General features: G+C 43.6%; 1 protein-coding gene across 1 annotated transcript in view; it reads right to left on the reverse strand.

Annotated features, from left to right (window-relative positions):
* Nucleotides 1-10,002, reverse strand: part of Nid2 (nidogen 2) — a 65,081-nt gene extending 55,079 nt beyond the window's left edge. The window contains exons 1-2 of the mRNA XM_057785975.1: nt 9,713-10,002; nt 8,690-8,998 (exon numbers count right to left, since the gene is read on the reverse strand). Of these exons, the coding sequence (XP_057641958.1) occupies nt 8,690-8,998; nt 9,713-9,937 (534 nt within the window). The 5' untranslated portion in view covers nt 9,938-10,002. The remainder of the gene's footprint in view (nt 1-8,689; nt 8,999-9,712) is intronic.
* Between the last annotated feature and the right edge of the window lie 15,921 nt (nt 10,003-25,923).

The raw sequence follows: 25,923 nt of genomic DNA on the forward strand, positions 1-25,923 counted from the left end.
TTTTTGGGGGGGGGGTTCCAAGACAGAGTTTTGCTGTAGTTTTAGAGCCTATCCTGGAACTAGTTCTTATAGACCAGGCTGGCCTCGAACTCACAGAGATTCACCTGCCTCTGCCTCCCAAGTGCTGGGATTAAAGGCATGTGCCACCACTACTTGGTCATTATATGTAATTTTACTCCATTAAAGTTAAAACCTTCCTTGTTTATTTAAACAGAAAAGGGGAGGTATTGTGGGATTCCCCTATGTATGCTGTGAATATGATTGGTTAATTAATAAAGAAAACTGGCTTGGCCTGATAGGGTAAAAGAATAGAGGTAGGCAGGGGAAACTAAACTGAATGTTGGGAGAAAGAAGGGCAGAATCAGAGAGAAGCCATGTGGCCCTGCTGGAGCCAGATAGAACTTCAGCAGGTAAGCCACAGCCATGTGGCGATACACAGATTAATAGAAATGGGTTAAATTAATATGTAACAGTTAGTCAATAAGAAGCTAGAGCTAATGGGCCAAGCAGTGATTTAATGAATACAGTTTCTGTGTGATTATTTTGGGGCTAAGTGGCCAGGAACCAACAATTGGCATCCTCACTGCTACATCCCAGCATTTTGAGGCAGAGGCAGGTAGAGGCATGTGAGTTCGAGGCCAGTCTGTCTATTGAGTAAGTTCCAGAACAGCCAGGAATACACAGAAACCCTGTCTCAAAAAGACAAACAAAAATAGAGAGCTTAGTGCCAGGTGTAAGATACCTCTCCAACAAGTTGGTCAAGGGTGTCACCCATATCAATGCTGGTTCTGGTCATTGCTCAGGTTCCCTACCAAAAAGTGACAAAAGGAAGGTCCTACAAGTGATGACACTACACACGTAGGTCAAAGAACTTGGAGGAATCAACCTGGTACTAACCACAAGCTCCCACCTGTTAGCACAGGCTACTGAGGGAGAAAAGGCATCAACAGTCTCACCCTACTGAGACCACTGAGATACTACAAAACAAAGGCTCTGACAAGATGTACTCATGGACTGGGCAGTTGTGGTGCACACCTTTATTCCCAGAACTTGGGAGACAGAGGTAGGTGGATTTCTGTGAGTTTGAGGCCAGCCTGGTCTACAAAGTGAGTTTTAGAACAGCCAGGCCTGTTACACAATGAAACCCTGACTGGGGAGGGGGGGCGGGTAAAGAGATACACATGAGTGTTATGAGGATAATCAACTTCTTTCTGGGTTGATTTAAGGCCTGCTCAACAAGAGACAACTTCTGCTTGGTATTGTAAATCTGGCCAAGAACTCACGGCTGGGGATGCTCTTAAGCCTTATGGGTAAACCTATGGCTATTATTTTGTTAAATGGATGTAATATCAAATTGCCTTCTAAATACCTATACTTTAAAACCCATCTCTCAGTACATGGGAGCATCATGTATAGACTCAAAACTAGTCAAAGTACAGAGAACTGTGGAGTGCTCAGCCACGGGTGATCCCATCCACAACATCTATTTCCCTCAAAGTCAGGGAACATCACAGAGAAAGAGGTGGAAGTTTAAAAGCCAGAGGTCAGAAGGAACAGGTCAAAACAATGACCTGTGGACATGATGGAGCTACCAAACTCCACTCAGTTCTCCAGCACGGATGCGGGAGGGGCACAGAAGCCTGCACCTGCAGTTGAGCGACACGGACAGTTGATGGTTTTCTTAAAGGGTGTGGTCCCTGGTGGGTGAGAAGACCAGGCTCCCGTGGGTGGCCCCTCACCCATGCCCATATGGGCTACACTAATTGTACTTACTGGGTCAAATAAAGGACATAAAGTTGAGAATGAACAGGAGTAGAGGAATATATTGAAAATACATTGTATGAATGTGTGAAATTCTCAAATAACTTTAAAATAGTCCTTAAAATTTTTAAGGTTGCAAATTTCTCCAGTAGAATCTTTTTTTCCTTTGTTTTAAATTTAATTAATTTTTTTTTCATTTTACATTCCAACTCCAGTTCCTTCTCCTTCCCCTCCACCTCCACCATCCCCCCCCCATTCACTCCTCAGAACAGGTAAGGCCTCACCCAGGGAGACACCAAAGTCTGGGATACCAAGTTGAAGCAGGCCCAACCCTCCCCTGCCCACCCCCTCCCCGAATCAGGCTAGCCAAGGTATCCCACCTTAGGTTATGGGCTCCAAAGAGCCACCAGTTCATGTACCAGGGAAAATTCTGGTCCCACTGCCAGGAACCCTCCCTCAAACCGTTCAAGTCATATAACTGTCACCCATATTCAGAGAGCCTAGTTTGGTCCCATGAAGGTCCCCCAGGTGTCAGTCCAGAGCTCGTGAGCTCCCACTAGTTCAGGTCGGCTGTCTTTGTGTCTTGAACAAACTTGCTCTTATCATCTCTCCTCCCTCTCTTCATCTGGACTCTAGGAGCTCAGCCTAGTGCTGCAGTCCAAACTCTTTTGAGAGGTGGAACAAGGAGCAAAATTAACTTGTTCATTCCCATCCCCCGAGTCCTAGTTTGTAATCTTGTGCCTCAGCATCTCTCATTTGGATCATCCATCCATCCATCCATCCATCCATCCATCCATCCATCCATCCATCCCCTCATTCATCAATTCATTCAATGCTCACTGCAGGCAAGCCTCCGTTAGGAGCTGATCAAAAGGTCTCTTTACTGCTCTCACAGTCAAATTCTCTTTTTATCTTGTCACATTGCATTTAAAGGAAGAGACCTAGTGACTTGCAAATGTGCTTGAGGTTAGGAAATGAGTAGTGGTGGCAGCCAGCCACCCCAGAGCTCATGCCCTGCAATGGTCAGCCATCTGAACTCCTCTCCCACGTTTGGCTTCACTACACCCTCAGCACAGTGTTTGACTGTCCCCACTCCCACTATGCGCTTTGATGTTGTGTTCTTATTTCCCTGCACCTAGAAAACCCTAACCTCCAAGTACTGGCCCCTGAGGGGCTTAGCAGTGTGATTCTATATGGAACTCCTTCTGATTCTCCAGCACCCTCTTTGCTGGCTTCTGGTATGCATTCAGCTCAGGTTGCCTGATTTGGTTTTAAATTCCACTCACTGAATCGTTTGAATATTAATTCAACAGTACCTGCTGAGCCGAAACATTATGTTTGATGCTGCAGGCTAAGGAAGGGGAAGGAAACAGCCATGACTGGAATTTCTGGAGAGTTACTGGGGACAGGCATGGTGGCAGAGGTCACAGAGGAGGTGTTTAGGACATCAGAGTGGGGGTGGGGTGGCGTCACAGGGGCAGCCAGTGAATGTAGATAAACCACTGCAGGAGCCAAAAGCAGACAGAGGAGAGAAGGAGCTGAATTAACACCGCTGACTCCGGAGTAACTCCTGGTATTTCATTTACTTGGTTTCAACAGGACTTCCTGCCTTCAGCACTTCCTTCCACCAAACAATTAGTTAAGGGATATTCAACTGTCTTAGAGACTACAGTCTGCTTCTCTCATATAAGAATTTACAATTTAATAGGGAAAATGGGAATATATGCTTTATAAAGACGATGAATGATAGAAAAATCACTTATCGGCACCATTACCTCGCCATTTTGCTCAAAATGACAAAACTGGGCACAGAGAAGAACTTCAGATATCAATACAAGGAAGGAATGTGTTCTTGTGTTTTTTTTTTTCCGTCTTATTCTAGAATTTCTCAAATGTTAATTTTACCTTTTCAACATCTATTGCTATTGATTAGACTGAGGCTGGGCTGACTGGACAAAGAAATGCAGATATTAATATGTGAAACGCCAAATCTATGCTCTCTAACTGGAAGAGTCTATTTGCCTTCCCTGATTTTAAAAAAAGTTTGTTTATTCAGTTCCTCCCCACTACATCCCATGAACAAAGCTTGACTTTTCCTCAGAAGGCCAGAATCTGTCCACATTTCTATTTCAGGTAGATGCCTAACACATGTCACCAGTCAGGGTGGGGCCCGTAATGATGTTTTCTCTTTAAGAGACAAGACACACACACACATACCTCGTCCACTGAGGCAGGCAGATCTTCCTTCCTGCTTGCACCCTTAGTCTTTCTCCCTTTTCCATCTTCCTCTTGAAGAGGCAGCTTCTGCCTCTCCCCACTTCTCCCCTTCCCCCTTCTCTCTCTCTTTCTCTCTCTCTCTCTCTCTCTCTCTCTCTCTCTCTCTCTCTCTCTCTCTGTCTGCCCCTCTTTCTGCTCTTCTCCTTCTCCCCCTTCCCTTCCATAACCCACTTAATAAATATCCAACCTCACTCTGCATGGCGTGCCTATCTGTCTGTCTCTTGCCCAACACCACCACATGGCTGCTGCCTGGGACCAGCCACCTTCAGAGACCTGTGGCATGGTCTGGTATGCTGTCCCTGCCTGGGACTGGCTGCTTTCGGGACCTCTGCCCGCTGCCTGTCACCACAAGGCCAGCTGCCAGCTGCAGCTTGGGGACCTGCAGTGTTTCTGCCACTGCAGCTACTCGGGGATCTGCAGCATTTTTAATCTATTTCAGGGCCAGTCACTGCATAAGTTTTATTTCTGTCACAACTCAGGAGATAGAAGGAGTGGAGCTGGAGCTGAGAATCCCATCCTTAAATAACCAACTGTGGAGGTTCCTGGTATGGTGGCCACAGTCAACTTCACAAGATAAGGGAGAACCCAGGTTCTAAAGTTAGAGAAATTGTGTAAGATAAGGGTTGTCTACATTTGGAGAACTGAAGGGGGAGGGAGGCAGCCCTGTGGAGAAGTAAGAAAGGCTGGTTGTGATGGGAGAGGCTGGCTTTTAGGTAAGGAATCTGTACAACTAGTGCTTTGCTTATTTATGTCAACTAAAATGCCTTCAGTGTCTTTTCTATGTCACCTTTTCAACAAGTATTCAAAGGCTTAATTACCTTGTCTTCACTAAAATAGGCAAATACTAGAAAAAAACAACAAAACTCCTTTTAATAAAATTCATGATCCCAAAGTACATTCCAAAAGAGTTGAGTTGCTTGGAAATTACTCTACACATGAACAGACCCCTTGTCAGGCTGTAGACTTCCACACAGAACCGCTAAGAGGCCACTTACAGGTCCTGAAGGGCCCTCCTCACTGATACCCTTTAACTGGTTTCCAAAGGGAAAGGCCTTCACATTCCCAGAGATAAGCTTTCTAAGAGCCCTCCACACAGGTTCTGAAGGGAATCCCTCAGATGGACTGGCAAAGGCTACGCAAGGGTCACTGGCTTTCAACTTTCCCAGGATCCACAGGATCAAGAGCAGTATAGAGAGAGGCAAGACAGAGCTGCCTAGCTTCAGCTCAGACAGAAAACCTGAAGCTTTAGCAGAAACCATGCAGAAGCCTGCATATCCTTTCCCGATATTGAATATGGCCTTTCAGTGTTGATACAACACTGGCAGAACCAAGCTGACAGAAAAAAACATACCATTTGGCAAGAGCAAAATATCAGCCAATATGATGCCATCTTTCCCACCAGGGACATACCTATCCGACTTTACCAAAATGATTAAAAAAAAATAGAAATGAGGTAATCCCTTCATCAGGACAAAGATCAGAGTCCCTACAGAAGGAGGGCTAGAGGAAGGCAGCTCTGAAGGTGAAACCCTTGCCTAGAAATCCAAGTTCAATTTTAAGAACCCACATGAAAGGGACGAACTGGCATCAGGAGGTTCTTTTCTGAACTTTTTTTTTTTTTTTTTTTTTTTTTTTTTTTTTTTTTTTTGGTTTTTCGAGACAGGGTTTCTCTGTGGTTTTGGAGCCTGTCCTGGAACTAGCTCTTGTAGACCAGGCTGGCCTTGAACTCACAGAGATCCGCCTGCCTCTGCCTCCCGAGTGCTGGGATTAAAGGCGTGCGCCACCACCGCCAGGCCCTTTTTCTGAACTTTGCATGTGTACCTTGGAATGTATACATGCACATCATACAAACACAAACACCATACACATCATCCACACACCATCCACACATGTATGATGCACAGACACCATACACACATCATACACATACCATGTACAAACACTATACATACGGACACATACACACATATCATACACCCACTACACAGACACATACATCATACAGACAAATTTATACACACACATACATATGCACTCATATATGTATATATATATATCACATACACATGCATACACATATATCATATATACACCATGCACACACAAAAACACAACACACACATCATGCATTCACACATCAAATTACACCCAGACACATATACCATGCATACACAGACAGGCAGACAGACAGATGGGCAGATACATATACACAAAAGGATAAAATGAAATAAAACAACCAAATCCTTACACAGAGCTAGGACAGCACTGTTACACGGCAGGAACAAAAGAACTAGCACCTGGTCTTATCAAGCCAGCGTGAGAAAGTACATGACTGAGTACCCGCATGCACATCTTAAATTTCAGCAGTGATACTTAAAAACTTCATCTCAGGCTGGAGAGATGGCTCAGAGGTTAAGAGCACTGACTGCTCTTCCAGAGGTCCTGAGTTCAATTCCCAGCAACCACATGGTGGCTCACAGCCATCTGTAATGAGATCTGGTGCCCTCTTCTGGCCAGCAAGCATACAGACAGACAGAACACTGTATACATAATAAATAAATAAATCTTAAAAAAAAAAAAAAACTTCCCTTCAATTCATTTGTATGACAATCCTATAAAGCCGGTATTGTCACCTCATTCTACAGCTTAGAAAATGGAGACGGAGGAGTCACTTCTCCCTGGATAAGAAGCATAACTGTTATGCTATTTACATGATTTGTGTAGAAAAAACGGGTCTTGCATGAAAAGCATAAGAAAGAGAAAATGCAGAGTTGAAAAACTTGCCTTTGCCTCATTTAAGGCAGATCTGGAAATCATTTTCTCTTCTGTTATCTGTGATAGAAACACACTTGCAATTATCTTATAGGACTGTATCTAGAAAACAGTATCCTATAAGAAAATGTGACGAAATATAAGAATTGATGACTTAATTACCAGTATTAAAAGTGTTTATTTTGTTTTCTACTATAAGCTTGCTAGTCCTGATTTTAGGTAAATGTTAAAAAATATAATATGAATGAATGAGTGAGTGAGTGATGAAATCTAACAGTTGTGCCTGTCTTCTCTAGCCCTTTAGCTGGCCCAGGGCACAGTGGGCACAAAGAAAGTACAGTATTTAGTTTGAATTCTATTGTACTCTGTTGAATTATAATAAAAATGTCAAACCCATACATTACAAGGTTAATTAGTAAACAAAACTAGATGTTACCTGTCAACTAAGGAACCATAATTTCAAATGATGTTTATTTCTAGACCTTTGCTAGTCTCTTCCTTAAAGAACATGGAACAAACACAGCCACCGTTGGTTAGAAATCAGTGACAGTGGGCAAGCTCTTAACCTCTTTGGGAAGACATCTCTATTTCTGTAGCCAAGAAACACTAGGAGTTAAAGTAAACAAGGCTTTGCTCCTGGTCTATGCCATTTTACACCCAGGGGGGAGTTTCACAGGAGTATACCAGGAATGAGGCAATCTACCCTGACTCCACCCATGCCCATTTCACAGGATGCCAAGTCCCAAGACTGAGGCTCTTGGTGCTTTCTCCAGTGAGACTGCAGAACACAGTATCCTGCAGAGCAGAAGTAAGCACATTGTTACGTTAAGGGCAATGTGGCAAAGTGCTTATAAAAGTGGACAACCTTTCTGGGACATAAGCTAAGGCTATACATAAGCTTACATGGGGCTGGAGAGGTGGCTCAAGAGCCCTTGTGGCCTTTTCAGGATGGTAAATCAAATGCCTGCATCCTTGTCAGTCAGGCAGCTCACAGCTGCCTGTAACTCTAGCTTCAGGGAGTCCATGAACTTGTATCTTCTGGTCCTACTGACACCAGCAAACACAGAGACATATAAATGTGAATAAAATAAATAAAAAGTTTAAAAAGTGATTCACAGTATGAACTATAATAAAAACACAGAAACAACACTAGGAACTGTCGTAAATGCACTGGTTGAGATCTTATATAGTCATTATAAATGTTACATAAAAACAGTGACTGGGTATATACTATTCAACAGAAAAAGCACTGAAGCACCAATATGCGCAATGTGAATCCACTATTGTTAATGGCAATAATGATATTTGTAAGAAATAGCTGGAAATCTAGTCAGGTGATGGTAGCCCACACCTTAAATCCTAGCACTCAGGAGGCAGAGGCAGGCAGATTACTGTGAGTTCGAGGCCAACTTGATCTACAGAAAGAGTTCAAAGGCAGCCAGAACTACAGAGAAAAACCCTGCCTCGGGTGTGGTATAGTGTGGTGGGTGTGGTGGTGGGGTTGGAAGACCGGAAATCTACTTACAAAAATGTTTAACGGTAGTTGTTTCTTTTTGAATTTCCTGAATTTTTCAATTTTTTCATCAAGGAACATATCGTTAGAAATTTGTATGCTTATAGGTGACTCCAGAAATAAACTGTAAAGTGACTTAGGTCCCAAAGGTCTTCGGTATCTGTACGTCCGTCCTTCATTTCAGTTTTCTTTGCCGATTTATTCACATTATGGATGTACCCTTAGAACACGCCCAGAGACAACAGACTTCACTCCCAAACCATCTAAGCACTGGCTAGACCACTAGACTACATCCGCTTCAATGCGCAGGGAAGAAACTCCAAGCCAATCCCTTAGTTACCACTCAAAGCCAAGCCCATCCCTTACCTCTTCCGAGGGTGCAGCCCCACGCCTGACCTCCTCGTAAGCGCCCACGTGGTCCCAGGTGGCCAGGAAGGCGTGGGTGGGGGTAAAGTTGAATGCAGACAGCGGGAAGCCTGTACGCACATAGTGGGCCGCCAGACCCAGCACAGCAGGGGAGGTGTCCTCGCGGTACAGGATCCGGCCCCTGCCGTTACTTGTGTCTATGTCAGCCAGGAAGGGGGCGATGGCTGGGAAGTCAGTAGGAAAATCATCATCCACATATTGAGTCTCCCTGGGGAAGTCCTGGGTGGAGATGATGCCATTGGTGCCCACCTGCAAAAAGGATCACGAGGAAGGTGAGGTGGTTCACCGGGTAAGGGCACTTGCTTCCAAACCTGACGAGTTGAGTTCTAGGACCTGAACCCACATGCTGGAAGGGGAAAATGATTGTTCTCTAACCTTCACACGCAGGAGGTGGCAAGTGAGCCTCGCTCCCTATAAACATTTTTAAAAGGACAAAATAGTGGCGGTCGCTCAAACCCAAAGGAAAGCCACCATTCTCAAGTCATTTACGCTTACCGTCCCTGGGAGAGAAGCTCTGCTGGAGCCAGGAACCTCCCTCTCCTAGCTGATTAGGAAACACAGTTAGGACAACCAGCTCAACTTCGGCGACGGTCCTGCTCCTACCCCACCTCTCCAATGTAGTGCGACCAGCAGATGCGGCTTCCCTCGAACCCGTCCATCTTTCCACTAGCGCCGAGTCCTTGAGCTCTACCGGCGTGAACAGCCTCCCACCGCTCTAAACGCGAACTCCCCTGAAGCCTTTCTGCGTAGGATGCCACAGCAGAAGGGTGCCGTCTTTGCGCCCCCTTGAGAGATGATCCTTATTAATGAACAGCAGGGGTCACGAAGCTGCAGCACCACGGCAGAGCCTGGTCCCCAGAGGGACGACAGCTGAGCCTGGGCTAGTTGTTCCACTTCGTGGACACCCCGGGAAGAAGCTACAAGACTCACACCCAGTCGCGCACCTCCGGGAGCTGAACTTACGTAGAGGTCGTTAAACTGGGCATCGTAGAAGTGTAGGGGTACTGCCAGCTTCACTGCTGCTGAGCTTTCGTCGTCGCCCTCTAGTAGCAGCTGGTCTCCCCGCGACTCTCCGTAAGGGAAGAGCTCATCAGGACGCAGAGCCCCGACTCGCGATAGCAGGAGCAGGAGCAGCAGCGACCACAGCGATGGCGGTGCTAGCTGCCGGGCAATGGGGTCCTGAGACATGCTCGCTCCTCCCAGGCTCTGCCCTTCACTCACCGCTCCTCTGCGGCCCGCACTGCCGGCCTGTCTCCAACCTGGACCTCTAGTCCGCACTGCGGGCCCGCCCAGCGCGCTGATTGGCTATGACTCTTGAACATTGGCCAATCAGCAACTCTGAGAAAGTTTGCCAGCTGCCACTACATCTGGTTTTCATTAGGTTTTCTGAGACAGCGGTAGTTCGCTGGAGCGGAGGGCCTGGGAAGGTGAGGCTGCTGGCCCTTTGCTCTACTAGGCTTTCCCCCATCCTCCAGTATGGGTTACCACTCCGCAGGAGGTGACTTCACGCCCTGGCGGGACCCCTGGTGCTAGTGCAGCTGCAAGCTGGAACGACTCTGCGCTCTTGACTGGCAGAGCAAGGGAGCCTGATGGGGTTACACGCTGGGGTTCACGCCCTGTGCTAGGGTCCGGGTTACCCCTCTTGCTAGAGGTCAGGCCCTCGGATTAAGATTCAAAGGAGCTTTGTCTCTATCCCGTGACAGCCACGCCCCACCCAAACTTCCTGCTGAGAAGCGTGTCTTTGTGAAAGGCTGACTCCCAAGTTCCATCCAAGCACTGCAAAGCGCTGGGATGACTCTGCCACCCTCTGAAATGTCCTCCCCAGTTGTTTGCCTTCCCTGGGGAAAACTGCCCAGGGCAGGCGGTAAATCCCACTGTGTCTGTGAACCCCTCGAATTGTTGCCTGGAGTGAAGCGGCCTGGCGCCAGGCAGGGCGGGTCAATTAAGTGTTTCTCCTCGAAGGCTCCAAGTATAGGAATTGTCCTAGCAGGAGGCCGCAGAATAGGTAACCCGAGCTGCACCGCAGGTCTAGAACCCTGGAAAGCAGCTGCGCCCGGTGTAAACATCCCCTCTGGGAAGCCTCGGGAGCCCGCAGAGATTTTATTACCATTTTATTATCAGGAGCTTGAAATTTCTCACATAGTCTTCTCTCTCTCTCTCTCTCTCTCTCTCTCTCTCTCTCTCTCTCTCTCTCTCCTGCTGCTCTGCCCCGCCCCCTTAAAAGCCAAGGTAGTTTAAAAGACAAAGTGTGTGTGGGAGGGGGGCTTAGAAGTACTTTAAGGAACTCTCAGAAAACAGCTTTCTCTTTTTTGTTTATCCCAGCTAAGTAATTCTTTAAGACTCAAGGGGTCAAATACTAAAATCCGTTAAGACAACAGACTGTAAGACTCAAAATTCAACACAACAGAAAAGGCCCCAAAGCAGATTGTTTTCCCAAACTGGAGAGGGACTATATTTGCTCTTAGCAAAACAAAACAAAACAAAACTTACAGTTGCACGTATTTTTTCTCATTTTTTTTTCTGGGATCAAGTATTTACATTTTTGTTGAGGACAAAATGATGTGTCAAAGATGCGAGATGATTTGACTTCTCCAAGGTCACCTTCAGTTACTCTCCCGTCCCCCACAAATTCCTACATTGGCTTGTGATCTCTTGATTCAGCCTAACAGCAGCTAACATTGATTGGTGGTCTATCCTACAAATTATCGGTGAGGCAAACTCCAAGAAGAAATCCCCACATGCTGATTTTGTAATACTCACTCTCTTGTGCAAGCCCTTCCTGGAATGGTGGGCTAGCCTGTGCCTTCTAACCAACAGAATGTAACCATAGTGAGAGAATTCACTTCGATGACCCTTCTGTCTTGCCAGCCAACACCCATGTCTCCACTGATTCTGAGGAAGCCAGATACTGAATTCGGAAGGCGATATAAAGCAAAGAACTTGGGGCAGCCTCTACTGCCTTGGGTGCAGCCTTGTAAGAGACCCTGAAGCAGAGGCCTCAGTTAAGCTGACCCAGATTCCTGATCCATAAGAACTCTGAGACATACTAAATATGTATTGTTTCAAGCCATTACATTTAAGGAAGATTGCTGTACAGCACTAGATTACAGAATCAGCTAGACATTGTGCTGAGGAAACGAAGCTTGGAGAGTTGTTTTCAACAGTGATTATTACCACTTGACAGGTGTGTATCAGAGCTTAGATTTGAACCCAGTTTTGTCTAATCTCTAATCATATGGATGCAATGGCACTATTACTTTTGCAAAGTAGCTAGGGTTACTTTTCTTGATTCATCTCTGGCTATGGCCACCACCTCTCAAATGCCACCTTCTATATTTCCTGATATAGAATAACTCACATGCTAGTTCCCTTCCCTACAGTGAGTATTCCCAATCAGTTCTGCATTCTATCTGCCTGAACACCGACCTCTGTACACACCAGTGGCTTCGGTGGTGAGTTTTCCCCTTCCAGCCCCCAACCACAACCTTCACAGCTATGGTTGAGCCCTTCACTGACATTCATCTCTGGTTGCTTTCCATAGCTAAAAACATGACTGGACTAAGCGGGTTTTTCCTCCCATGCTAGCACTGCACATGCTGTATGGTGCATTCAATTTGGGGCCCAGGGTCCCTCGGATTTTTCTTTCTCCTTTCTTTTTTTCTTTTCTTTTCTCTTCTTTTCTTTCCTTTTCTTTTCTTCTCAATTACTTATAAGTGGTCCCTGCTGTGAGAGACAGTTCAGAATGACCTCTAGCCTCTGGCTTCCAAGTCGCCTGGACCTGGAGCCATTAAGGCTTCCTCCACACCCTGCCTGTAGAGAGGATACATTTTCCTGTAGGCTTTGTGTGTCACTATTTCATCCACACCCTGCCTGTAGAGAGGAGACGTTTTCCTGTAGGCTCTGCTGTGTCACTATTTCATTAACACCCTGCCTGTAGAGAGGAGACGTCCTTCTGTAGGCCCTGCTGGGTTTGTTTGCTGTTTTCATTTCTAGCTATGGTATAAACCCTCAAAATATCAGCCGCCCACCTGTGAATGCTCTGCCCGTGTCCCGCCGGCTCTGCTTTTCCTCAAACTGTCCCTGCCACTGCTACTGCTGGTCTCACAGAAAGTGACAAGATTAGCTGGATCCGTGAGGCAGCAGCTTTCAGTTCTAGCCTCTGTTCCCCACCGTGGCTTGTGGCATGGTGGCTCAGGGACAGGGCAAATCACGCCTCTAGGTCTCTCTTGTTATTGTGTTTAAAACTTCCACAGCTCAAAAAACGTGGCTTTTCCATATAACATGTGGCCACTGCCATTTTGACTATGGTCAGGTGACTTCACTGCCATCTTAACTGAGAGCCAGGTCGGGTGACCAAGTCCCACCATGTTTGCTAAGGTATACTCTGGTTTACCTATGTTTTTGTCTCTAAATTCCTCTTGTTGACTCTATTACATGTGTGTTTTGGGCAGTGGCATGCTGTTGGTAGGATCCACCAAGAGCATCCACTTCACCCAATTGCTCTTCACTGTGTGTGTGTGTGTGTGTGTGCATACATGTAACTTAAATGCACCTGTGTTTAACTTAAATGTTATAATTGTATCTCATTCCAGACTACAAAGCAATAAGCCTCACGTTTTAAATTGGAATGTACTTTTTAGTTTCTTAATCCAACCCTGCTTTAAAATATATGAAGCTGTTCTCTACTATTGTCAGTTCTGCTGTTATCCTTTTATTGCAAGCAGTTTTTTCTTCTTTCTGTCTTTTTACAAGTATAAATCTTACCTGTTAAGTTGAAAGCCATTATAGTCAAGCTCAGACCCAGCTCTCCAGGTAGATTCTCTATTGTAGTTATACCTGATAAACAGCCCTCAACTGCTCAGAGATCTGGGAAATATGGCATTTAAATATTTAATTATTAAAAGACTTTTCATAACAAAAAGAGACAGGTTGGCTTCTAGCAGCAGCACTCTATTTTCTCCAAAGAAGACAGAAGACAAATGGGCACAGAACAACGTCCATTCACAATTCATTTCAACTGCTAAGTGCTGACCACTGGGAAAAACTGCCTTTTATCTAAACTGAAGATCTCTAAACACTGGACAGAATTGCTGAAATTGACAGCCTAGCTGCTCAGGTCAAGGTAGGTTTGTCTTTCTACAGATTTCTTAGCCCACAGGATTGTCTGGAGCCTGGCAGGCCCTGCACTAAATAGAAAAAAGGAAATTATGACCCTCAGTCACCATGGAGGACTAGGTACCAACCAAGTAAGTTCACTGTCATTTTTTAATCAATAACTCAAGTAAAAGTTTATCCTTATCAAAGATCTCTGATGCAGTTTGACAGCTAAGAGGTTTTGTCAGTTTAAAAGGACAGCCTCACCAAGTAAATTTCAGTAAAATACAAATATAAGTTACTAAGATGTGTACCTGCAAGTTTGAAACGTGTGAGGACAAATACAAGAACTAAATTTCTCTCTCATGCTGCCTTTCATGGTCTTAAGAATACTTTCATTCTGATATAAATATACTACTGTTTAAAACTTATGTTTTCACAAACCCCCAAAATTCTTGTGAGTTCCAGGGAGCCCAATTAAACACCTTAAACAGGTCAGATACACCGCTCTCAATTCCCTGGTCCTAAACTTTTTCCCCCTAAACTTAACTTTGTCCTCTGTTCTGCCAATACCTTAAACAGGTGTAAGAGACACCAGACATTTCCATATCACAAACACCAGACAGGAACAAAGAGACCACCTACCCCAGGTTGTGACCAGCACCCAGCCTTCTCAGACTCCCCCCAAAGATGATGCCCACAAATAAGCAGGAAGTAGTCTTGAGAATCCGCCATCCCAGTACCTTTAACCTGTTGTGCCTAACCTCTCACCTTTCTATTATAAAAAAGAGATGGGAATATAATGGTCTGTCCTGTCCCTGTAAGAGACAAGCCCTGCCCACTCCCTCCCCCATGCACTGAGGCAAGTAGATCTTCCTTCTGCTTCCATCCTGAGTTTCTTCCTTTTTGTCTCTCTCCTGAAGAGGCAGCTTCTGCCTCTCTCCCTTCTCCTCACTTCTCTCCTTTCTCCTACCTCCCTCCTCCCCCTCTCTCTCTGCCCTTCTCTCTGCTCTTCTCCCCTTCCCCCTTTCCTCTCCATAACCCACTAAATAAATACCTACTTTCTCTTTATGGCATGCCTAATAGGTCTCTGTCTCTCATCTGCCACATGGCTCCCTGCCTGGGACCCACTGCCCCTTGTGGCCTGCTGTTGTACCCCTCAGAGAACCTCAGTGTTTTGTTTTTACCATAACACTCATGACTTGGCCCTTGACCCTACAAGCTCATGATCATTATCAGGTTCAGAAAAAAGAGCACAAGTACAACATTCCATGCATACACCAGCAATGTGGGCAAACCTGACCTTAGAAACTAAAGATAGCAGTAGCTTTGAATCTAATGCAATCTGAGTACAAGGAAGTGGATTTAGGAGAGAAATGGCTGAAATGAACAGCCCTATTTTCCTGAATTCTTAAAATATGAGGCTTTGGACAACTGTGCTTAAACAGACATTCCTTAGAGCTTTTATTCAGTTTATTTTTTTAAACAACTTTGGCACTGAAAGAGAGTGGCTTCCCCTTTTTAAAAGGTTACTTTGTATGTTGGGGAAAAGAAAAAGCGTTATAGCTGTTTCACTAGTCAGAGAAGAAGGAAAAAATGCTTCTCTTGTATCACTCCCTTTGCAAGGGTAGAATTTCCATGACCTCCCCAGCTGGCTGAAAAGGTAGAGGCCCCTTCAAACTGAAGTTGTAAAGAACTCCTGTAGAAATGTTTAGCCTTCATGCAATGGATTCTTACAGTAGACTGAACACTGTTTGAGAATGGAGATTATTGTATCTGTTTCAAGTTAGGGATTGTACTAAATACCATGCTTTCCCTATAGATCTCCAGTAACTTTCCCAGTTGTTTTTTTTTTTTTATGGTTGCATTTCTGTTATGAACATCAAGATCTCAAGAATGATGATACTTCCTGTTATTTTGATCAGGAAAATAAAAGCACATTCACTCCTCAGTGTGCAGATAGATGCAAGTACTCAAGAGCATACTCAATGCATAGCCAGGTAAGCATGTTCTATGTATAGTCAGATAAGCGTGCTCTGTGCATAGTCAGATGTCAGATGAACATGCTCCACACATAGGCAGACAAACATGTTCTATGTATAGTCAGATGAGCACGTACCATGCATAATCAGATGAGCATGCTTCCTGCATAGCCAGATGAGCATGCTCCATGTATGGTCAGATGAGCATACTCTATATATAGCCCAGTTCTTGTAGCAGTCAGGGATTCTTTGCATAACTTTACTACCCATTATATTCCAAGGTGGGTGTGCTAGTTTGCGAAAAAATAGAAGTGGGCAAAGTGCCATGTTTTCCCAGACTCAGGATCAAAGGAAATTATGTTGGGTTTAAGAAATACCATGGAGTAAGAAAGTATTTGATGTAAATGTACAGTGTATAAAGACTCTGAGCCTTACAATCTTGTCATCTGTTACTGAAGATGTAGATTTTAAACACAGCGAGAATTGGTGTGGGGCCTTGTTGGTATTCTGGCCCTGCTGGGATCTCTTTCTAGAAATTCTCTGCTCCCTTGACTTCTTTGACCATATCCTTACAGAGTATCCCTTAAGGTTTTCATCTTCTGCCTCCAGTGCCCAGAAGTGTGTCATTATAGTAGGCTACTACTCTTCCCTTCCCGTGCCATCCTTGAGTGTCCAGACTCTTCTAATGGCCCTTTCTCCCATTCCTGAGACTTCTGAGATGGCTCCTGATCACCACATCAGAAAGAACTGGATCAGATTGTCTAAGTTCCGAGTTTCCTGTAAAGGCAATAGACATTTTTTGTTTTGTTTTGTTTTGGTTACAATTATCCCACTGCAGGTCCTCATTGTCTTTCACCTGTTAACTTTGGTGGAAGAAACGACACCTGACCTGTTCATTACTTCTTTCCAACTTTCCACATCCATACCTTCCATAGAAGGAGATTTATTGCTTGCTTAGCTTCTCTTACAGCCAAAGGCGATCATCTGGGATAGTATCTGTTTTACTGCCAAAAATCTGCTGAGAGTCTGTGGAAGGGCTTTTAAAATCGATGATGAAGGAATCGTTGGCTCTTTCCCCGTTCTTGCAGCTCTAACACAAATGTAATGTGTTGAGCCCAACAACCATCTTCTAATGGTAAGATGGTCGCTATGAGAATGGAGCATGAGACAGCCAAAATGCAGAAAGCAGAATATCTGAACCAGGCACTGACTCTCTGTCACCCAGTTGGCTTAAGCTACTGTTACATGGAACAGTTTCCACTTTTCACACACTCTACCCCTAAATCCATGTTCTACATGAATTTTAAACAAATCTGTCTATGATGTATCTTTGTCTTGCATGCTTGGGAGAAACCAGCATGTTCAGGGAAGACGGACGCTGTCCTTCAGTCCTAGGAAGAGATTCATCACCTCTGTCCTGTCCTGTTCTTTCCGGCCTTACGTCCTCAGCCACCCTGCAGTGCACTTTTCACCTGAGGATGTGCCGTTGTTGTTCCCCACTTCCCTCCTCCCCTTCTCTTTGTTTTCATAGTGCTGTACCACTGTCCTCTCGCTAATGCTCTTATCTGCCTTCTATCTCTACTTCAGAATGCTTCTTCTTCTGATTACAGGATAAGAAAAGGGCCTTATAAATGTATTCCTTAATGGTGCTGCATGGTCATTGGAATACAGTCACAGACACATAGTATCTTTTTGTCTTACGTTTCACAGACTTAGCACAGAACCTGCCAAGCAGAGCTGTTCAGTAAGCTCTACTGCCATAAATAGAAAAAAAATACTACAAAGAAGGCTTTCTTAACACCCACAGCTTTTCCTGAATAATCCACTCCCTGATTCTCTGCATTCCTGTTACATTCTTGATTGTTATTAGGAGAAAAAAATAGGACTGTGGAAGAAAGAAAGAATATGCAAACACATACAAATTATACATAATCATATTACATCAGCCTCTATGTCCTCCATAAAGATTTCATGTCCAGTCCTGGACTCCATGTTCCTCAGAGGTTTTACTTTTCACTTCCTTTAAGACCTCACAGCTATCCTGTGAAGTATTCTGTAAACAAGGGCTGGTCAACCTCTGATGAGTTGAGTGATTGCCCAAAAGTGACATCAGTGCGAGGAGTCTGCACTGGGTAGTGAGAACAGCTATGTTTCCCGCTGTCTTTGGATTATCTGTGCTGCTTTCCTAGATATGCTGCACTTCTCACCAAATCAGATTGTAGTAGGGAGCTGCGGGCCTCTTCCCACAGCCCAGCTCATGGCTGCCTGGCTAGCTTATGCCCCAAAATAACGACACACAAACGGTATTCTTTTAAGCACTGCTTGGCCCATTAGCTCTAGCCCTTACTGGCTAATTCTCATATCCCGATCAACCCATCTCTAATAATCTGTGTAGCATCAGTCTTACCAGGAAAGATTCAGCATGTCTGACCTGGCGGCTTGCTTCATCGCTTCTGCCTCTGAGAGGAGCTGCCCTGTATCTGAGCTCACTTCCTCTTCCTCCCAGCATTCTATTCTGTTTACTCCATCCACTAAAGGCTGGCCAATCAAATGGGCCAAGGCAGTTTCTTTATTAGCCAATGACCTTCCTCCATCATCAGATCACCTCATTTCTGTTGCACTTGACCTGCTGGACACCGACACTTTCTCTTGAAGTTGGTACCTGAGTCAGAACTATGCTCCTGAAACCAACAATAACAATAGCAAGTTTTAACTGAGCCTTCAGTAATATACAGGGTTCAGTCTGAGGGCTGTTGGCTGTTTTATTCATCCAGTGAACATGCCCAGTTTTCAGATAAAGAAATGAAGTAGAGAAGGATTAAGTGACTTCATCAAGAAAAGCAAGAGTGAAAAGCAAAATTCAAGCCCAAGCTATCTGAATCTAGGATCTAGACGTCTAAACTTCCAAGGATCCAGACTTCTAAACTTCCTAAGACTGACTGTGATGCTGTGATCAGCCAGTGACCTTCCTCAAAAACATGGGCATCAGCAAAACCACTCATTCTGCTGGTCTGTAAAGGAATGTTCTTGTGTTCCCTATTAGTCATGAAGTTAGAATTATGTTCTCTTGACTGGATGTACCCCATAAACATTAGAGAACTGTAACTATCTAAATTCTGAGAATGAGAAAGTATGACACTGTGTCCTTTAAAAGCCTGTAATCAGCCAGGCAGTGGTGGTACACGCCTTTAATTCCAGCACTTGGGAGGCAGAGGCAGGCGGGTCTCCATGAGTTCAAGGCTACCCTGATCTACAAGAGCTAGTTCCAGTATAGCTAGGATGGTTACACAGAGAAACCCTGTCTCAAAAACAAACAAACAAACAAACAATAAAAGTCTGCACTCTAGATTTATTGATGATATTGTTATAAATATTGAAAATGTATTATACAATAAACATTACAGGGGGCTGGAGAGATGGCTCAGAGGTTAAGAGCATTGCCTGCTCTTCCCAAGGTCCTGAGTTCAATTCCCAGCAACCACATGGTGGCTCACAACCATCTGTAATGAGGTCTGGTGCCCTCTTCTGGCCTGCAGGCATACACACAGACAGAATATTGTATAAATAATAAATAAATTTTAAAAAAATCATAAAAAACATGTTTTTTTTTTAAAAAAACAACAAACATTACAAAACATTTGCAATGTCTCACCACAACCTATGAGGTAGAAAATTGAGATTCTGAAATTTTAAATGGCTTGCTGAGTCTTCAAAGACTAGCAGTAGTTAAATGAGGATCTAAATGGCCACAAAGAGCCACATCACACATAAACATAACTATCCTTCATTTATCTGGAAGTAGAAATCTGATTTGTAAGCCACTCAGGATGACAAAGTTCAAAATTCTCAGAATTCCTCCAAGCATGAACATCAGACAAAGCACCAAACCCTAAAATAACAGATAAATGGGGAGTGGTTTAAGGCTCCACACACTGCACAGTGCTCGGTTTTATTGATGTAGACAGATTCCACGGCAGTAGAATAGTCGCATCATACACTCTTTATGTCTCCTCCTACTGAAATACTATTGCCAGGATTAGCCTGGGCAGTAGTGAGTTCTCACCCTTCTCAGTGATGGAAAGGGGCTGTGTTCTAAGGCTGCTTTTCTTCTTCTTTGTTTTGGTCTGTGCTGGCTAGTTTTAACTGTTAATTTGACACAACTGAGAATCACCAGCAAAGAGAGTCTTAGTTAGGAATTGGTTAGATTATGTTGGACTATAGGCATGTTGCGGGGGTGGGGGGGGAGATTAGCTTGATTAATTTTTTTATTCCAGTACCCAACAATTATCCTGCTCCTGGTCTCAATTTCTGTTCTAGCTTCATTTATATCATTATGATAAAATATCCTGACCAAAAACAACTTAGGGAAGAAGGGATTGTTGTGGTTTGAATGAGAATGGTCTCCATAGGCTCTTCTGTTTAAATGCTTAGTAGGAAGACCCAGCCCACTGTGGGCAGCATCACTCCCAAGACTAAGCCCTCGACTGTGTGGGAGCCAAGAATGCAAGCCATAATTCCCACATTCATCTGACAGAATAGTTGTGAGACTAACTGGTGCATCCCCGACACAGGAGGTGGTCACCTAGCTCCTTTGATTACAAAGCAAACCCAGTGCCATCCTGAAAGTGGTCGGGATATGCTAATGTGGTTCTGCTCCTTCTGTTGTTTTCAGCTGAATAATCCCCGAAACTCCCTCCTGATACTGTTGTGTGAATTGTGTCTTCATATTTCCCACGCCTCTATACTGGTAAGAAATGTTTTATGTTGGGGCTGGTCCTCAAAAAACTGTATAAAAGTAAAGAAAGCTAGCAAGCAAGGATTCATGCATATATTCTCTCTCTACTCTTGACTATGGATATGTTTCTACCAAGTGTCTCAAGTTCCTGCTTCGATGATTTTCCTACAATGGTAGACTATTGCCAGAAAATATATGCCAAATAAACCCAATCTTAGTATTCTATTTCTGTGAGGAGACACCATGGCAAAAGCAACTCTTGTAAAAGAAAGTATTTAATTGGGAGCTTGCTTACAGCTTTAGAGAGTTAGCCCATGATCATCATGGTGAGAAGCAGACAGGTATGATACTGAGCAGTAGCTATGAGCTTTATCTTCTGATCTGCAGGGAGAGAGAGACACTAGGTCTACTATGGGCTTTAAGAAAACCTCAAAGCCCACTTCCTCCAATAAAGCTATACCTACTCCAACAAAGCCACATCTCCTAATTTTTCCCAAATAATTCAACTTCCTAGTGACTGAGCATTCAAACATACGAGCCTATGGGGGACATTCTCATCATAATCCTTTCTTCCCTAAATTGCTTTATGTCAGGATATTTTTATCACAGCAATATAAATGAAACTAGAACAGAAATTGGTACCAGGAGTTGGAATAAAAAATATATACATCCACACTATATACATACATAAATACACACACATATATATACATACACATACATATACAAATATAGGAAGGTTATGGTGATATATTTGTGTGTCAAGTTGACAAAGGTGAGATTGTGCTGGTTAATTTTGTTGTTGTTATTGTTTTGGTTTTTTGTTGTTGGGTTTTTTGTTTTGTTTTGAAACAGGGTTTCTCTACATAATAGTCCTGGCTATTATGGAACTCACTCTGTAGACCAAGCTGGTCTTAAACTCACAGAGATCCTCTTGTCTCCGCCTCCCAAGTGCTGGGATTAAAAATGTGCACCACCACACCCAGTTTGTGCTGGTTAGTTTTAACTGTCAACTTGACACAACCTAGAATCACCTAGAAAAGTGGTCTTAATGAAGAATTATCTAGATTAAGTTGGTCTGTGGTCAACTGTAGGGGATTATCTGGTTGTTAATTGAGGTAGAAAATGAAAGAGCTATGCACTTGAGAAAGACTCTTTATGAGTTACAGAAGCCTTACTTCCCACTGCCAATGTGAGTGGGGAAGAGCTCTCCCTATCATGTCGAAGGTGCTCCTCATCACCAAGACACTACAGCAGACCTCAGAGACAATTTGCACTTGGACAAGAGGTGTAAGTGAGAACCATTTAGTAAAACTTTTATCCTAAAATCAAGACCAAACCTCAAATCAGTTCCATCAGAACTTCAGACATTAGTTGAGTTTCAAATTCCTCAGATGATTCAGAATATAGCCAAAGCTGGGAGCCACTGTTATATTGAAGCCTGATATATAGGATTTCTTTGGTCAAAGTATTAATTGATAGAATATAATTTCAAAATATTTTCCAAGATAGTCCTTTTTAAAAAGTTTATGATGGATTCAAAGCAGTAAGATTTAAGTTAATTCTTTAAGAATCTGAGCAGAACTGATGAAATTTTCTGATCAAAGAAAATATGATTTTTGTCATATGTCATATGATGATTTTCAGCCTACGTCTGATTCTGTAGAAGTCAATAAAAAGCTTCTCCATTTTGCTAATAATATTTTAACTGTTAGCACATATCTATGACCTACAGAGTGACCTCTGATGGGACTCACTTCATACTGCCATGTCAAGCACCACACTAATACGACGTGTCAGGCACCAAGTGGAGAATTTGGTCAGAAATTAAGCAAAGTCTAGCTAGTAGTCGTAGTTTTCTGGGCGTTCTTGATGTTTGGGACAAAGTCAAAGGATGCACCCTTTTGCTCCTTCTGCCTCTGTCTTGTTAGGTCAGAGGAAGATGAGACACTTAGATCACACTATTTTATCACCTACAGAAAAGCATGTTGCCTGAGTTAAGATTACTTTTTTTCAGGCTTTCAATTTTAAATTTCCATTACATTTATTAATTACTTGTGTGTGTGTGTGTGTGTGTGTGTGTGTGGACATGTATAGGTGAAGATGTCAAAGGACAACTGTGGGTGTTGGCCTGTTCTACAATGTGTGATTCAGGAATCGACTCAAGTTGCTAGGCTTAGTAGCAAATGCCTTTACTTGCTGGCCCTCAATCTTATAACAGATCTTCATGAGGAAAACTGATTTGACAGTTTTTTGGAAAGGTATATTCAAGTACATTACTATTTTAATGACTATTCTCATATTAATGTAAAAGGTAAAAAATCTCCCAAACATTAAGGATTGCACTTGGTGAACGTTTCAATCAAATGGGTCTCCCCTGAATTAGGCTTTGGGAAACTGGAACTTGACATAAATCATGCAGGAGTTTACTATAGAGCTTGTTTCATTTGAGAACAAAGCTTGGACTACCCATTGGCACTTCACGTTCACTGTGTCGATCACTGATGTGTTCGTGCCACTTTCCCTGCCCTTCTGTCACCTGCCTTTTGTTGTTTTCTGTTGCACCACTGTGCTCCCAAACACCCACTGGAAATAGTGTTATGACTTCCTACTTTCCATTTCATTGGTGTTCAGTTACTTTACAAGGGCTTCAGATCCTAAATACTCAGAGACCCAGATTTATCCTATTTTATTCACTGAGACATTCCCAGTTCTAACACAAAAACTGCTCAAAAAATGTTGAATGAATGATGGTCACAGACTTTCTCTCCACAAGGTTCTCACCCCTTTCCATCTCACTGTCACTGCACAGCTGTGAGTTCTCAGGACCTTTCCTGTCATAAAGGCAGAGTGTCTGCCTCATTCCAATCTCTCTCTCTTCATGAAGTCCACATGGCCCAGTCTCTGTGAGTTCACGTGCTGCTAACTACTTATTCTACAGATCTTCAGCCTCTGCCTTGCTTGAGGGTGCCCTTGCTCTAGCATTCAGGACATATCTGAGAGAAAAGAGGTCAGAGGTCAGCCTTTGACAGCTATGAAGAACAAAGGGCGAGGTCAGTGTGGGGTACATGGCCTATGCGCTTTCAGAGTATGGGAAGAAGTGGAGGTTATGTACATGAAAGCAGGTTAAAAGGGCAAAATGTCGCAGATGGGCACATTCAGTAGACATGCATGACAACAACCTCAAGTCATTTTCTAAGAGGCAAAGTGTTTCAGCATGTCATGACAGCTGCTCTTGTAGCAAGCTGTCTCTGGACTGCCAACCCACAAATAATGACCCAGAGACTTATTAATTATGAAAACCTGGCCTTTAGCTTACTTAGTCTTGCCGCAACTAGTTCTTATAACTTAACCCATATTTTTAAATCTATGCTCTGCTACATGGCATTACCTCTCTTCCATCTGGCACCTCCTGTCTCCTCTTCAAATTTGGCTGGCAACTTCACCTTTCTTCTTCCCAGAGTCCTCTCTGTTGCTGAAAGTCCCACTTAACTTCTTTCTTCCTAACTATTGGCTATTCGGGTCTTTATTAAAACAATCAGAAGGCACATTGGCAAAGATACATCTTTATAATGTAAACAAATATTCCACAACAAGCTGTCTCACTTTAGAAATACTTCTGCCAAAGATTTTGGTTCAAAATCTTATAAAATTATAACAATTTGTACATTGGTAGAGGAGTTTGTGATCTAGGATTTATTTACTTTTTATTTTATGTGCGTAAGTGTTTAACCTGCACCACATGTATTCCTGGTGCTCCCAGAGGTCAGAAAATAGTATTGGATCCCTTGAAACTATAGTTACAGACAATCATGAACTGTCGTGCATACAGATGCTGGAAAACAAACCCGTCTCTTGGGGGAGGCCACTTAGCAGTAAGTGATCATAACTACTGAATTTTCTCTCCAGCCCCGAGTTAGTGATTTTTATGCACACTTTGATGCGTATTGCTTCACACAACTCATCTCAACATTGTAGAGCGATATGCATCAGTAACTCAGTGGAAACATCAGGTGATATGCTCAGAGCAACCCAGCTGGTCAGTGGCTGTAGTTGATGCATAGGAGCCATGAATCTTTGAAATTGCACAGACCCCTTTCAGCAGCTCCTTGACACATTTGGCAACCATGATAAACAATTACAGACTCAAAGGAACAGAACACAGGACAAACTTCCAGCTGCTGGTATCTGGCAGGAAGAAAGAAGTGGTTTATGACAAGGGTAGACAATGGTAGGAGGCACTTGGGAACCATAGCTCCATTAGCTTTGAATTTGAGTGTGTAATTGTCTGAAATGGACAATTCATTAAGAAAATGTGGTACACCATAATCATTACCTAGGCTTCCATTTTGAAGACATATTTACATGGAACAGCTGGTTTCTGCCTCTTTTATTTGCAAGACCTCATTTCTTAGGCATGAATCTTTAATAAGTCATGTGATTCTTCTGTAGAGAGTCTGAAAAAGGATGCTGAGCCTTGGGCTCAGCAGATCCCTTTGTATTGTTACCTAGGGATCCCTTCCTCCTTCTCCCTTTTCCTCCTTCTGAATTGTTATTAGGGACCCTCTTTTCTTCTTTCCTCACTCTGTATTGTTACTAGGGACCCCCTTTTCTCTTCTCTTTTCTCACTCTGTATTGTTATTAGAGACCCCCTTTCCTTCTCCCTTTTCCTTGCTTTGTATTTAGGGCTCCCTTTCTCCCTTTCCCCTGCTCTGGTTTGCTCTTTTTGCCACTCTATACTCTACATGAATGTAAAAGGAAACATGCAACCCGAAACAACACTTTTACTTTACTGCAGACATGCTAACAACCGAGGAGATCACTCTCAGAGACTCTGGTGTGGCTCTCTCAGTCATGCTTTTGAGGTTAAGCAGATACACCGAGTTCAGTCCAGAATCTGTCAGAGGAGAAGTACCTTGCTCTGGCTGTGAAGTGCCTTTGCAGATACACCGAGTTCAGTCCAGAATCTGTCAGAGGAGAAGTACCTTGCTCTGGCTGTGAAGTGGCTTTTTTTTCAGAGTGTTTGTAGGTGGAAGAAGTTGAAGGACTGAACAATTTCAGTCATGATTGAACAATTTAACTAGTATCTGACTAACTTTCCTCTTACCACACCATCCTGACTCTGATCTCCAGTCCTCCACAGTGTTTTTTTCTTTTCCAGAACATCATATAAATGGGAGCATACAGTCTCTGACATCTGGCTTCTTTCACTTAGCATAATCCTTTGTCCTTCATTCATGGAGTTGCAGATAAGGGTGGCTTATTTTACTACGTTGCCCCCAAATATTGTCCTACATGAATGTGTCACAGTTATCTGTTCACCAGTTGAAGGACATGAGCTGCTTCCCAGATGGCAATATTTG

The sequence above is a fragment of the Chionomys nivalis genome, chromosome 12, assembly GCF_950005125.1.
Source record: "Chionomys nivalis chromosome 12, mChiNiv1.1, whole genome shotgun sequence".
NCBI lineage: Eukaryota > Metazoa > Chordata > Mammalia > Rodentia > Cricetidae > Chionomys > Chionomys nivalis.